Source organism: Saccopteryx leptura, chromosome 10 (assembly GCF_036850995.1).
Source record: "Saccopteryx leptura isolate mSacLep1 chromosome 10, mSacLep1_pri_phased_curated, whole genome shotgun sequence".
NCBI lineage: Eukaryota > Metazoa > Chordata > Mammalia > Chiroptera > Emballonuridae > Saccopteryx > Saccopteryx leptura.
This window is the reverse complement of record NC_089512.1, coordinates 50562876-50577982: the sequence shown is the minus strand read 5'-3', so window position 1 is coordinate 50577982 and position 15107 is coordinate 50562876. Positions and strand designations below refer to the sequence as shown.

Sequence of the window (15107 nt, the reverse complement as noted above, 5' to 3'; positions counted from 1 at the left end):
TTCAATCATTTGCCACATTTTTGTTAATTTCAAATTTCTCTCCAGAGTACGATTGTTATGCTCATTTTTGCTGATGCAGTTAAAGTTCAGAAAGGTTAAGTAATTTGTCTAAGGACACAGAGCAAGTTAGGGGCAGAGCTGGGATTTGAGCTGTCCCTATTCATGACCTTTTTTTCATTCCCCCTCACTGGATAAGATGATTCCTTCTAGTCTTTCAGCTCTGGTGTTCTAAGATCCCTGTAGTAGCAGGGAAAATAATATTTTCCTTGTTAATTCCATATTATTCTCAGTTTCTGAAACCCCAGGATATCAGCACCTCCATTCCTCAGCAAGAAACACCTCTGAACCTGGCTGGAGACGGCCTTTCCTGGAGTGAGGTGGATGTGGTTCAGGCAACTGATAACTTTAACCAAACCCACAAAATCAGTGAAGGGTTTTTTGCTGACATCTACAGAGGACAAAGGCAGGGCATGCCATTTGTCTTCAAGAAGCTCAAAGAGGTGAGTACTTCCTGGTTTCCAGTAAGGGGTGGAGACTGCCTGGGTGAGGCTGGATTTTCATGTTTCAGCGTCTGTTTTCCTACAGATGGCCTGCCGAGGTCCAGGATCAGTTGAAAAATTCTTACAAGCAGAGATGCAAATTTGTCATAGGTAAGCCTCTCCTATGGGAGATCTTTTTTAAATCATGCTGACAGTTAACTCTTTCAAGAGTGCTTTCTGTGCGGCAGGCATGTTTTAAGCATTCTGTGTATATAAACACAGTTTATCCTCTTGAGAACCCTGTAATGTAGCTCCTGTTATGCTATTTTACATATGGGAAAATTGAGGCACAAAGAGGTTAAGTGTCTTGTCTAAGACCACACAGCTAGTAAGTGACAGCCAGAATTATTTGAACCTAAATTGATCTGGTTCCATAGTCCATACTTTTCCTATAGTTGCATGTGTGTGTGTGTGTGTGTGTGTGTGTATATATATATATATATATATATATATATATATATATATATATATACTTAAATTATAAAAGAACCTTGGCTCTCTTGGCCCAATGCCTTTCATCCAGGAGGAAGAGATATCTGTTTCTATCTCATTTTTTTTTCCTTTTTTTTTGGTATTTCTCTGAAGTTGGAAACGGGGAGGCAGTCAGACAGACTCCCGCATGCGCCCGACCGGGATCCACCTGGCATGCCCACCAGGGGGCGATGCTCTGCCCATCTTGGGGCATTGCTCTGCCGCAATCAGAGCCATTCTAGCGCCTGAGGCAGAGGCCATAGAGCCATCCTCAGCGCTCAGGCCAACTTTGCTCCAATGAAGCCTTGGCTATGGGAGGGGAAGAGAGAGACAGAGAGGAAGGAGAGGAGGAGGGTGGAGAAGCAGATGGGTGCTTCTCCTGTGTGCCCTGGCCGGGAATCGAACCTGGGACTCCTGCACGCCAGGCTGACGCTCTACCACTGAGTCAACCGGCCAGGGCCGCTATCTCATTTTATGAGATGGGCAGAGACTTACTGATTCCAACTGGGTTTTTTTGTTTGTTTGTTTGTTTTTTTGTATTTTTCTGAAGCTAGAAACGGGGAGAGACAGTCAGACAGACTCCCACATGTGCCCGACTGGGATCCACCTGGCACGCCCACCAGGGGGCGACGCTCTGCCCACCAGGGGGCGATGCTCTGCCCCTCCGGGGCATCGCTCTGCCGCGACCAGAGCCACTCTAGCGCCTGGGGCAGAGGCCAAGGAGCCATCCCCAGCGCCCGGGCCATCTTTGCTCCAGTGGAGCCTTGGCTGCAGGAGGGGAAGAGAGAGACAGAGAGGAAGGAGAGGGGGAGGGGTGGAGAAGCAGATGGATGCTTCTCCTGTGTGCCCTGGCCGGAATCGAACCCGGGACTTCTGCACGCCAGGCTGACGCTCTACCACTGAGTCAACCGACCAGGGCCTCTATCTCATTTTTTGAGATGGGCAGAGACTTACTGATTCCAACTGTAAGGGTGAATCCATCTTTTTTTTTTTTTTTTTTTTTTTTACAAAGACAGAGAGAGGGATAGATAGGGACAGACAGGAACAGGAACGGAGAGAGATGAAAAGCGTCAATCATCAGTTTTCGTTCAACACTTTAGTTGTTCATTGATTGCTTTCTCACATGTACCTTGACTGTGGGCCTTCAGCAGACCGAGTAACCCCTTGCTCAAGCCAGCAACCTTGGGTCCAACCTGGTGAGCTTTGTTCAAACCAGATGAGTCCATGCTCAAGCTGGTGACCTCAGGGTCTCGAACCTGGGTCCTCCGCATCCCAGTCCAACACTCTATCCTCTGTGCCACCGCCTGGTCAGGCAGGGTGAATCCATCTTAAAATCCTAGTGCTCTAGGGTAGGGTCTGGCATATGATGATCCATAAGCTGAATCTGGCCCCTCCTATGTTTATATGGCTTGAGAGCTAAGAAGGGTTTGAAAGAAATAAAAAGAGTATTTCAGGACACATGAAAAGTATAAAAAACTCAAGTTCAGCATTCAGAGTAGAATTGTCACACAGAACATATGGCCTACAAAGCTGAAAATATGGACTAGCTTGCTTTTTACCGAGAAATTCTGCTGACCTCTGGTCTTGAGCAATAAGAGCCTACACAAATCATCCTCCAACCTGCTCATTTTACAGATGGGGAAACTGAGGTTGGAGAAGTGAAGTGAGCCTCCCCGTCATAGAGCTGGGTGGGAACTGTTTGGAGACTTGGGGACTTGTCCTGGCTCTACCATCACTGACTGATGATGAATTGAACAAAGTAGATTGGACACCGGTCATGTGGTGTACACCAGCTGTCATTCAACTTGGGCAAGTCACTGTTGAGTTTCCTCTGTCAACGTGCAGCCTTGGGCAAGTTATGCATGATAACTGTAGAGTATTTTAAGAAATAAAGAAAATTATAAATAAGAAAATAGAAATCACCTATTTTACATAGCACCTACAAATAACCATTACTGTATTAGTATTTTGATATATTTTAATCCTTTGATAATCTTTAATTCTTTCTCTATTCATACATGTGTGCACATTTATCATATACTTATATAACACACATCTTATGGAAACTGGAAGTCTAAAATCCCTTCCACCTTGGCATAGGGCCATCTTGGAGATGGCAGTCATTCCTTCACTCATTGATTTGGCAGATAGAAGTGGTTAAGGCCTTACTTGGCTTTAGGGAGTACAGGCCATGAAGAAAACACTGCCTCTGCTTTGGGGAAGTTATGGTTCAGTGGGGAAAGCAGTGTGTAAATAAGGAGGGTGAAAAGTATGAAGTAGGATGGCCTGGGGGAAGTGGAAGAGACCAAAGGGGTCAGGCAGGAGGCCACTACAATAGTCCTGAGGAGAGTCCATCAGATCTGACCCAAGGTAGAGGAGGGGGGAATGAAAGGAATTGCTTTTTTTAATCAAATTTTTTATGTCTTTTTATTTTTTTTAGAGAAAGAGACAGACAGACAGGAAGGGGGAGAGATGAGAAGTATCAGTTCTTCATTGTGGCACCTTAGTTGTTCAGTGATTGCTTTCTCATATGTGCCTTGACTGGGGGCTACAGCAGAGCGAGTGACCCCTTGCTCAAGCCAGAGACCTTGGATTGAAGCCAGCAACCATTGGGCTCAAGCCAGTGACCAGGGATCATGTCTGTGATCCCATGTTCAAGCTGGTGAGCCTGTCCTCAAGTCAGCAACCTTGGGGTTTTGAACCTGGGTCCTTGGTATCCGAGACCATTGCTCTATCCACTGTGCCTCTGCCTGGTCAGGCTTTAATCAAAATTTTTAAATATCTTTTTTGTTTTAATTGATTGATCTTATATAGACAGAGAGAGGAACTGGGGTGGAGGAGCATCCATTTGTTCCACTTAGTTGTGCATTCATTCGTCACATCCTGTGTGCCCTGACTGGGGATTGAACCACAACCTTGGTGTTTTGGTGTAATGCTATAACCGACTGAGCTAACTGGCCAGGGTGAAAGGGTGTTTTTAAATTATTATGATAGCGATTGGTGACTAATTACATGGGGGCAGTAAGGAGGTTTCTAGAAAACTGAATGGATGTTGGTGCACTTTGCTGAGATAATAACTATGGGCGGAGAGGGGGTTTGGGATTTGTTGAGTCTAGGTTGTTCACCTACCTAGAGCATGGAGATGAGAGACTTGGGAGCCTTCTTCATAGAGATGGGAGATACCTAGAGGAGCAGACTGGGAGGTGAAGGAGGTGGTTCTTAGTGAAAAAGGCCAAGAAAGAGTGGTCAGAGAGGTAGGAGGAGACTCAGGAGGGACCTAGCAGAAGAGGGTTTGGGGGAAGAACTCCAGTTCTGGGAATGAAACAAACCTGCAGTCCTGTCCTGGCTCCACTGCTTACTAGTTTGGACAAGTTCCTTAATCTCTAAACCTTTGCTTCCGGAAGATGGTGAGATGAGGAATTGGAGCAGTGTTTGGTTACTCTTTCTGTCTGACTCCTCACCCCTGCACTAACGCCTGCTTTCAGGTGCTGCCACCGCAACATCTTACCTCTGCTGGGCTTCTGCACTGGAAAGCAGTTCTACAGCTTGATCTACCCCTACATGGCAAATGGTTCTTTACAGGACGGACTCCGGTGTCAGGTAAGAAGCTGGGTCATGGTCACAGGACGGGACCAGGAAGCACCCAGTTAGAGAACCAAGAGTTAAGGACATATAGGAGTCCAGAGAGGGAGGGGCCATCCAGAGAGACTCTTTAAGAGAAGTTGGTCCAGGAGAGATAAGATCTAGCTAAATGTCTTTAGATAAAAACCTATAAAAATTTATTTGACAAGAGGTGTTTTTATTTAAGTCAAGAGCAAGACCAAGTTATCCTATAACACTAATTTTATTCAACATTCTTTTGGAGGTGATAGCTAGTGCTATAGAACAAGAAAAAGTATTAAGAGATATAGAGTGTGGAAAAGTAGAGGCAAAATTTTATTTAACACTTTGAGTAGCGAGTTTTTTTCATGCTCGCTGACCCCACAGGAGAGAGGGGTTTTTTTCAAAAAATGAAATTAGTTCCAGTTCCAGTTTTATTAACTTAAAATCATGTTTGTTTGATAACCAATTCATGGAAACAAGAAAAACATACATTTGCCTTTTTTTAATGTTGCCTTACACATTTTAAAAATAAATTGATCATACTCTGGATGGTCAGGAGACATGGGGATGTACATGAACGTTCGTACTACTCAAAGAGTTAAAAATGCTATTCTGCCTGACCTGTGTTGGTGCAGGGCATAAAGCATCAACCTGGAATGTTGAGGTCACCGGTTCAAAACCCCTGGCTTGCCTGATCAAGGCACATATGGGAGTTGATGCTTCCTGCTCCTCCCCCCCTTCTCTCTCTCTCTCTCTCTCTCTCTCTCTCTCTCCTTCCCTCCCTCCCTCCTTCTGTCTGTATCTCTTTCCCCCTCTCTAAAATGAATAAATAAAAAAAGTTTTTATAATGCTATTCTAATGTATACCTATTTGGTTGTGTATTTGTGGAATATATCTCTGGAAATATAGAAGAAAATGGTGCTGTGGTTGACTCTGGGGAGGGGAACTAGGTCTCTGGCTAAGGACAAGAGGAAAATTTTTACTACACATCCTTTTGTACCTTTTGCATATTATACCATGTGAGTATAATACTTATTAAAAAATTTTAAACAATTCTCCCTCCCAGAAAATTTTCAAACAGAGGGGAAAAAAGTTATTCCACATGGAATTATTGCTTCCTTTGGCAGGGACCAGACAAAGCAGTTATTCATGATATAATAATGATCTTTAGCTTTGCTGAGCTCTTCCTGTGTGCAAGGCACTGTGATAAGGGCTTTACACAGGTCTCCTCCAGGCCTTGCCACAACCCAACAGGTTTTCTCCATTTTCCAAAAGATGAATCTCTGGCTCAGGATGGCAGAATGACTTGACCAGGGGAACACAGCTGAGAAGTGTCAGGGCTGGGGTTTAAACTGGCTATACGTGAATCTGGATTTCAGAGTTTTTGAGAAGAAATCTATTGGCGAGGCCAGTTCTTAGAGGATGTGGGATCTAAGACAGGACATGAATAATAAGTGGTGATTTAGCCTAAAGATTCAGTCTTAGAACAACAGTGGTAGCAACTGGGGGCGGGTGGCAGACTTTAGCCCATCCCAGTTTTCATTAGCCCTTGTAAAGTCTTCCCAAATACACATAAAATGGGTATAAGGCCCATGTGCCAGTTGTGCCAACACAACTTCCATAGCTCCTCTCCCAACCAGCCCCTCTTAGAAAAGAATTCCAGAGCTGCCACTGTAATAGTCATGACAAAAGTAGCTGCTGCCTGACCAGGCGGTTGCGCAGTGGATAAAGCATCAGGCTGGGATGCGGAGGACCAGGTTCAAGACCCCGAGGTCGCCAGCTTGAGCGCGCTCATCTGGTTTGAGCAAAAGCTCATCAGCTTGGACTCAAGGTTGCTGGCTCGAGTAAGGGGTTACTCCATCGGCTGAAGGCCCGCGGTCAAGGCACATATGAGAAAGCAATCAATGAACAACTAAGGTGTCACAATGAAAAACGAATGATTGATGCTTCTTCTCATCTCTCTCCGTTCTTGTCTGTCTGTCCCTATTTATCCCTCTCTCTGTCTCTGTAAAAAAGAAAAGAAGAAGAAGAAGAAAAAAAAAGTAGCTGCTGTTTGTTGAGTACCTACTATGTGGCAGGCACTGTGCTAGGGACATACCATACACTTTCTTGACTCTTTAGAACAACCTTAAAGCATAGGGATTAACATTTCCATTTTAATCCAAAGAAAGCGAGGCTCAGAGATATTGAGTTTTTTTCCAAAGTCACACAGCTCGTGCATGTCTGAGCTGGGATTTACACTTGGGTCCTTCTGATGTCAAAACTGGACCCCTGCCAGTAGACCATGCTGGTTGAGCCCTGTTGCGGAGGACAGGAACGGCTGGAGGAGAGACAGGAGCCCAGGACCCTGCTGTTGGGACTTTAAAGGACACAGGTATCACTGTTTCTCCTCCTTTTCTTTCTTTTAGGATGGCTCAGACCCCCTTCCCTGGGCCCAGTGCATCAGCATCTTCTCAGGGCTGCTCCGTGCCGTGGAACACCTTCACAGCCTGGAGATCATCCATGGCAACATCAAGAGGTAAGGGGTGCGCTGGACCCCACCAAGGGCTCAGGCTGCAGGGATGAGGCAGACCCATATTCCAGCGGCCCCTTTCTCTCACTCAGTCTCTCTTCTTTTTACTTTTCTCCCCCCACTTCACCTCCCTTGGGTCTCTCTTTGTTATACTCTCAAAAATCAGTGTTTCCGATTGCTGCCAGCATAATTGCCTAATTGTCACCACATTCATCTGTCTGAGCTAGTGTTTCCCAACAAGCACCCCATATTCCCTGATGGATTTTACTTCCCACACACCCAGCTGGTCGGTACCCGGTCCTTGAAGTCTGAGTCATTTCTGCTTGAGATTTTGAGCTCTGTGCCCAGGTCTTTTTGGAGACCAGCCCCATGCTTTTGTACCTGTTGATGAAAGCAGTTCAAACCAGGGAAGCTTCCTGCAGGTTAGTGTGCACCACAGCTGTCAGGCTCCCAAACATCCAAGAGCAAGCAATCCCTGGCTAGGGATTGGCTGCGTGGGGAGAGGTTTCAGAAGATACCAGAGACTTTGGCAAAACTGAACTCAAAATCATAGAACTCACACTTCCTCAAAGTGCCTGTCCATTTGGCAAGGGGAAACCCTTTCCTCTTCTCTCTCCACTGATTCTTACTTGGTTGCACAAACAACAGTAATAACAGGAAAAGAAATGAAAGGACGAGAGGTTGTCCTACCTCACCAACCTGACTCGTCAGTTAGCCTCCATTTCTCTATTTCTTTTCTCAGCCCCTTCCCACACAGAAGCCTTAGCCCTAAGGCAGCACAGTTACCTGCTTACTAATTCATATTTTTTTCCTGCTGCATTTAATCATGATAAACATTTCCCTGGGTTGCATATCATCATTCTCAGTGACTTCTTAGTCTTGCATAGCAGGGATTGCCCAATTTACTTACCCATTCCTAATAGTGGAGATTAGAACTGGTGTCTTTTTTTTTTTTTTTACACAGAGAGAAACGGACAGACAGACAGGAAGGGAGAGAGAAAAAGCATCAACTTGTAGTTCTGGCACTTTAGTTGTTCATTGATTGCTTCTCATATGTGCCTTGACCAGGGGGCTCCAGCTGAGCCAGTGACCCCTTGCTCAAGTCAGTGACCTTGGGCTTTAAGTCAATGATCTTGGGCTTTAATTCAGTGACCATGGGATCATGTCGATGATCCCATGCTCAGACCAGCAACCGCACACTTAAGCTGGTGGTGATCCTGTGCTCAAGCTGAGAGAGCCCACGCTCAAGCTGGCAACCTCAGTTTCAAACCTGGGACCTCAGTATCCTAGGCCAACACTCTATCCACTGTACCACCATCAGTCAGACAGAATTGGTGTCTACTTTTAAATAAAACACTGAATATTTTTACACATATAGCTGAGTTTTTGCCCCCCCCCCCCTTTGGAGTACTTTCTGAGAATTCACTCTCATGGTTTAAATGATTAGGTTCAAGAATATTTTTATTGCAGCCCTGGCCATCTGGCTCAGTGGTAGAGCATTGGCCCAGCAAGTGGAAGTCCTGGGTTCGATTCCCAGCCAGGGCACACAGGAGAAGCACCCATCTGCTTCTTCACCCTTACCCCTCTGTTTCTCTCTTCCCCTCCCGCAGCCAAGGGTCCATTGGAGCAAAGTTGGCCTGGGTGCTGAGGATGGCTCCATGGCCTCTGCCTCAGGCACTAGAATGGCTCCAGTTACATTGGAGCAATGCCCCAGATGGGCCAGGTATCGCCCCCTAGTGGGCATGCCAGGTGGATCCTGGTTGGGTGCATGTGGGAGTCTGTCTCTGCCTCCCCGCTTCTCACTTCAGAAAAATAAAAAATAAAAAAAAAAAAGAATATTTTTATTGCTCTATTTTCTACAATCTGGGCAGATTCAGTCACCATGGATGCTGGCATTTAGACCTGAGTCAGCTGAGCCAGAGCTGGGGTCAGAACAGTTTCAGAAGGGACTGAGCCAACACAGCCTATAGGGTTGGCCAGCTGAGATTGATCAGGGTGGACACTGTGGGGAGCAGGATGGCCAGACCTCTTTGGCCATACTAAATACCATTCCTGAGGCTGCTGGATTAATCTCAGCTCCATCCTCTTTGGCTGGTGGTTGTCGGCTTCCCTTTTAGGACTGGCTTAGAAACTCCATGTTAGGATCTTCAGTGACCTTAACTTGCTGCGGCCAACACTGCTCACTGCCAAGTTGTTTTCCCAAAAGGGTCTCCATGGAAACCTCTTCTTGTCCAGCCTAAAGTGAGAAGGTTCTGTTTATTTTCTTTTCCACAGCTCTAATGTTTTGCTAGATCATAACTTTACTCCCATGCTGGCTCATCCAGTGGCTCACCTGTGTCCTGTCAACAAAAGGTCAAACTATACCATGATGAAGACCCACCTTTTCCAGGCCTCAACTGCTTATCTGCCAGAGGATTTCATCAAGGTGGGGCGGCTGACAAAGCGAGTGGACATCTTCAGCTGTGGAATAGTAAGAGTTTCCTTCTCTGCTGAGACTTGGGCCTGTACTCATTTGCCCTTTCCATGGCTCCTTTGTAAGCACAGGCTATAGTAGAGGCTCAGATATGTCCTGTGAAAGTACAGTAGGGGTTGGCACACTATGGCCCACAGGCCAAAACTGGCCCATGGCCTATTTTGTATGTAATTTTTACATTTATAAAAGATTGAATAATAATAATTTTAAAAAACAAAGAAGAGGATGTTTCAGAGATGTGGTGTGTGGCCCACAGAGCCTAACATGCTTACTCTCTAGCCCAGGCATGGCCAACATCCGGCCCGCATAATTAGTTTATGTGGCCCGTGATTAAATTTTTAATATTCTCCGCACGGCATACTGTGGAAATGAAATAAGTAGTACTTTTAAATCGTTATACATAAATTACAATATCTTCAGTAATCTCCAGCTCAACTTATATTTGTGAACAAACTTTTTCTTTAATCAATCTTAATAAAAGTACAAGATCAAGATTGAATGATTTACATTTGGATGGTGTGTTAAGAATAGCTACTACAGCCCTGGCCAGTTGGCTCAGTGGTAGAGCATCGGCCTGGCGTGCAGAAGTCCTGGGTTCGATTCCTGGCCAGGGCACACAGGAGAAGCGCCCATTTGCTTCTCCACCCTTCCCCCTCTCCTTCCTCTCTGTCTCTCTCTTCCCCTCCCTCAGCCAAGGCTCCATTGGAGCAAAGATGGCCCGGGCACTGGGGATGGCTCCTTGGCCTCTGCCCCAGGCGCTAGAGTGGCTCTGGTCGCAACAGAGCGATGACCCAGAGAGGCAGAGCATCGCCCCCCTGGTGGGCGTGCCGGGTGGATCCTGGTCAGGCGCATGCGGGAGTCTGACTGTCTCTCCCCGTTTCCAGCTTCAGAAAAATACAAAAAAAAAAAAAAAAAAGAATAGCTACTACAAGTATAGAGCCAGATATTAAAAAAATAATAGGTGATGCAAAGCACCTCAACACGTCACATTAGTTTTTTTGTTAGTTTGTTGTACTAAATTACTTACATTTATTCATAAACAAATTACATAGTAAAATTTTGTTTACTTACACAAATCGTTTTTGTATTTAACATTTTTTAATTTTAATATTTCATCTGGCCTGTGAAAAAAGTTTTCTTTCTAATCTGGCCCGGGGGCAAAAACTGTTGGCCACTCCTGCTCTAGCCTGTTAAAGAAGTAATTTGCCAATCCTTGAAGTAAAGCCACTCAGGAGAGTCCAGATTTTAGGTGGCCACAGATATCATCTCCTGACTTCTCTGATTTCCATCCATCCATCCTTCTAATTTTCTATCCAGTTGTGTGTGTCCTTATTTGTTCATCCATCTGTTTTGCCCATCTGTCCATCCATCTCTCCAACCATTTATTTAACATTCATTCATTTATCGATCCACCTATCTGCTCATTGTCCATCCATCCTTCCAGCACCCAGCCATTCATTCACTGTCCATCTCTCATCCTCATCGCCATCCTGGCTATCATTACTGTGTGTAAAATTTGTGTAAAATACAAATGTAACTAAAACACAATCCCTTCCCGAGGAATTCATGGTCTGAAAAATAGCAATTTTCGGTGTATATTTCTACAGAACACCAATTCCTTGAGATCGCTGTAGGTTTGGTGTGTTTAAAGGTTTGTGGCCAAATAGATTTGAGAAATCTGGGTTAAGCAAAGTCAAGCAGATTTCTTTACCACAAAATTAATCAGAGAATTTAATCTGATAATTGTGAATTTACCACAGCTGGGCAAACACTGTGCTGTGTTTCCCAAATTAATTTGATAATTGAACCTTTTTTCCTTAGTATCTCTTAGCATCAGTGTCCCATGGAACCAGGTCTGGGGAATGCTGGCTGAGAAAACTGAGTCTCTGGTTGACCTCTGCCAAAAGCAAATAGCTGTATTTTGGACCTTGCCCTCTTTCTTCCTGCACTTCCTCTCTCTGACCACAATCTTGTGTCTGTCCACCTCTCCTACTAGTACCCTCCCCCTAAGCCACCTTCTGTCCTCAGCCCTGCCCTCCACATATCAGATTCCACTTCCTCTGTCTCCTGGCTCATCAGCTCTTCTGGTTTCCTTGGCCCCGCTGAGTGGTCAGTGCAGCTCAGCAGGCTCTCCCAGGCTTCTGCTCCTTTAAGACATTTTGGGACTGCCTGGTCTGTGGTGGTGCAGTGGATAAAGTGTTGACCTGGAATGCTGAGGTTGTCGGCTCAAAACTCTGGGCTTGCCTGGTCAAGGCACATACGAAAAGCAATCAGTGAACAACTAAAGTGGAGCAACTATGAGTTGATACTTCTTGTTCCTCCCCCTCTCTCTTTTCCTACTCTGTAAAACCAATAAATAAATAAATAAAAAAATACATGGTAGGACTGAACCCCGAAACCACCAGGCATGGATTTGGGTCCCAGCTCAGTTACTTTCAGCTGTGTAATGTAGGGTACATCACCTATAACCCTGGGCCTCAGTTTTTTTGTTTGTTTGTTTTTTATTGATTTACAAGAGAGAGAGAGAAACATCAATTTGTTGTTTCACTTTATTCATGCATCATTGGTTGATTTTTGTCTGTGCCCTGACCAAGAATCGAACCCGTAACCTTGGTGTATGGGGATGACTAACCAACTGAGCTACTTGACCAGGGCTGGGCCTTAGTTTTGTCCTCTGTAAAATGGGAGGTAATGATACATATGTAGATTAATAAGATGTTATATAAAATGGTTAGCATAGTACCCTGCACATACCAAGATGATGATGATGATGATTATAGTGGTTTATTTTATTATTTCTATCTTTACACCTTCATTCTTGATTTTGGTTTACAGTTGACTTCCTTATGCATTCATTCATTCAGTCATTCAGTGCCCACTGACTCTCTGCACTCTGTTTCTCAGCTCTGCCATTGACTAAGTATGATTTTGAACTTTGATTTCTTTTATGAGGAACACTACATTTCTCAGTGTTTTTGGTAGCACTAAATGACCTCTGTAAAAGGCCCAGCACAGAGCCTGAAGTATGGAAGCAACAGAGGAAATGTTTATTTCCTCTTGTTTGTCCCTTCCTTTCTGGCAAGTGCTGGTGGGAGTCTCTTTCCAAATGGCTCCTGTCCACTTGCTGCAGGGGTGCCCGCAGCTGCCCCCTCCTGGTCAGTGCCAGTCTGTTATTAACCCAGTGGGCCCTCTCTACAGTGGAGGATTTCTTGGCAGTAAATGGGAACCTATTATGAATTGCTTCTAGAGGGGTTGTGGAAGAGAGATTTGACATGAGAGGTTGGGAACTCATTCCCTATATTCAGGCCCCCATTTACTGAATAAAGACACAGGCTCATTTTAGTTACTTGCCCACTTGCATGTATAAGGAACAGTCAGAATTTGTCTTTTTTTTTTTTTTTTAGAGAAAGAGAGGCAGAGAGAGGGTCAGACAGACAGGAAGGGAGAGAGATGAGAGCTTTTTGTTGAGGCACCTTAGTTGTTCATTGATTGCTTTCTCATATGTGCCTTGACCAGTGTACTCCAACTGAGCCAGTGACCTTGGGCTCAAGCCAGTGACCATGGGGTCATGTGTATGATCCCATGCTCAAGCCAGTGACCTGCACTCAGTGTTTCGAACCTGATACTTCTGTGTCCCAGGCAGACTCTCTGTATACTGTGACAACGCCTGGTCAGGCCAAAGCCAGAATTTAAACCCAGGCCTGACTATAGAGTCCTTAACTACCATGCTATTACCTATGCCAAGAATTTCTGTTCAAAGCAGGTTTCCTGTTTGCTAAGACATATACCACAGTTTGTTAATTTTGTGGTGGTGTATACTGGCTCAGGTCTGTGCTCCTTTAGTGAGTAGATGAATTAATGAACAAATAATGTTAATAAAGGCAGATGGATGAAACATGCGATAGGTGTTGATGAGATTTTCTGCACAGAATATATATCTGCACATGGATTTCAGTTTCCTGAGATTGACTTCCTTATGACATAACAATGCCTGCTTATCATTTCTGATGGATTTTTAAATGAAATTATTTTTAAAATATAGTGTGTGTGTATAAATGTGTATATGTAGATAAATATAGAGATATGTGTACATGTATAACATGTATTATATATATATGCATATATATGCAAATAGTTTATAGTTTATGTATATATACATATAAATGTACTTATAAAATTGATGGTAATACACATACATTTGGTTCCTATTCCCTTGCCTTGTTACCAATTAATTTGAACCTTCCACTAGCAGCTAGGTGGCACCTTTAATTGGAGGAAGTATAGTGATATTCTCGTGTTGTGGATTTTGGGCATGTGTCTATGCTGGCAAGTGGCAGAACCAGACTTAGAGCTCAGACTTTTGTTACCGAGAAGAAGCTTCTCTCACCTGACCAGATGGTGGCGCAGTGGATAGAGCGTCAGACTGAGATGTGGAGGACCCAGATTTGAGACCTCGAGGTCACCAGCTTGAGTGCGGGCTCATCTGGTTTGAACAAGGCTCACCAGCTTGAGCCCAAGGTCGCTGGCTCGAGCGAAGGGTCACTCGGTCTGCTATAGCCCCCCGGTCAAGGCACATATGAGAAAGCAATCAATGAACAACTAAGGAGCCACAAAAAAGAATTGATGTTTCTCATCTCTCTCCCTTCCTGTCTGTCTGTCCCTATCTGTCCCTCTCTCTGTCTCTGCCCCCCCCCCAAAAAAAGAAAAAAAAAGATGCTTCTCTCTTTGCCAGAATCTCCTGCCCAACCTTGTGCATGATTGTGTAAGCTGCGCTAACTCCATTGTTCTCTCCAGGTGTTAGCTGAGGTCCTCACTGGCATCCCTGCAATGGATAACAACCGAAGCCCAGTTTACCTGGTAAGGGAACCAGTCACTTCTGTACCCCACCTTTTTCACGATAGTAGAATTTAGAATGTTTAGACGGAACACTTCTTCTCTCTACACATCAGGCAATCAAATAGGGTTTATCCTCATATTGGTAAAAGTTAACTTCAGCCCTTTGAAATAGGTTCCTATATGTAGTGTCATTTAAAAAATATAACAACAGCCTGACCTGTGGTGATGCAGTGGATAAAGGTTCAACCTGGAAATGCTGAGGTTGCCGGTTCGAAACCCTGGGCTTGCCTGGTCAAGGCACATATGGGAGTTGATGCTTCCAGCTCCTCCCCACCTTCTCTCTCTGTCTCTCTCTCCTCTCTCTCTCTCTCCCTCTCTGTCTCTCTCTCTCTCCCTTTCTCTCTCCTCTCTAAAATGAATAAATAAAAAAATAATAATAATAATCTCACCATCAAAAATTAAAGAAAATAAAAATAAAAAATATAACAACACAGCTTGATTATATTTGGCACTTTCCAGAAATAATCTTTCTAAGTCATCACAGCATCCCCATAAGATTGATAGAGGCATCATATCCATCTATCAATGAAGAAAGCACGCTCTGAAATTTGCCTGCTCTGGAATTCTGAGTCAGTTCCTCTGGATTGCACATCCTGAGTGCTCAACCCCGACA

The 15107-nt window shown here is 44.6% G+C and overlaps 1 protein-coding gene and 1 pseudogene across 2 annotated transcripts in view; one reads left to right on the top strand and one right to left on the bottom strand.

Annotated features, from left to right (window-relative positions):
* Nucleotides 1–15107, bottom strand: part of LOC136382484 (metallothionein-1A-like) — a 269363-nt pseudogene that overhangs the window by 170057 nt on the left and 84199 nt on the right.
* IRAK2 (interleukin 1 receptor associated kinase 2) overlaps nucleotides 1–15107 on the top strand; it is an 86584-nt gene that overhangs the window by 52906 nt on the left and 18571 nt on the right. For both annotated transcript variants that reach the window (XM_066351527.1, XM_066351526.1), the window contains 6 exons: nucleotides 291–500; nucleotides 586–650; nucleotides 4496–4610; nucleotides 7022–7131; nucleotides 9400–9595; nucleotides 14393–14455. In XM_066351527.1, the coding sequence (XP_066207624.1) occupies nucleotides 291–500; nucleotides 586–650; nucleotides 4496–4610; nucleotides 7022–7131; nucleotides 9400–9595; nucleotides 14393–14455 (759 nt within the window). The remainder of the gene's footprint in view (nucleotides 1–290; nucleotides 501–585; nucleotides 651–4495; nucleotides 4611–7021; nucleotides 7132–9399; nucleotides 9596–14392; nucleotides 14456–15107) is intronic.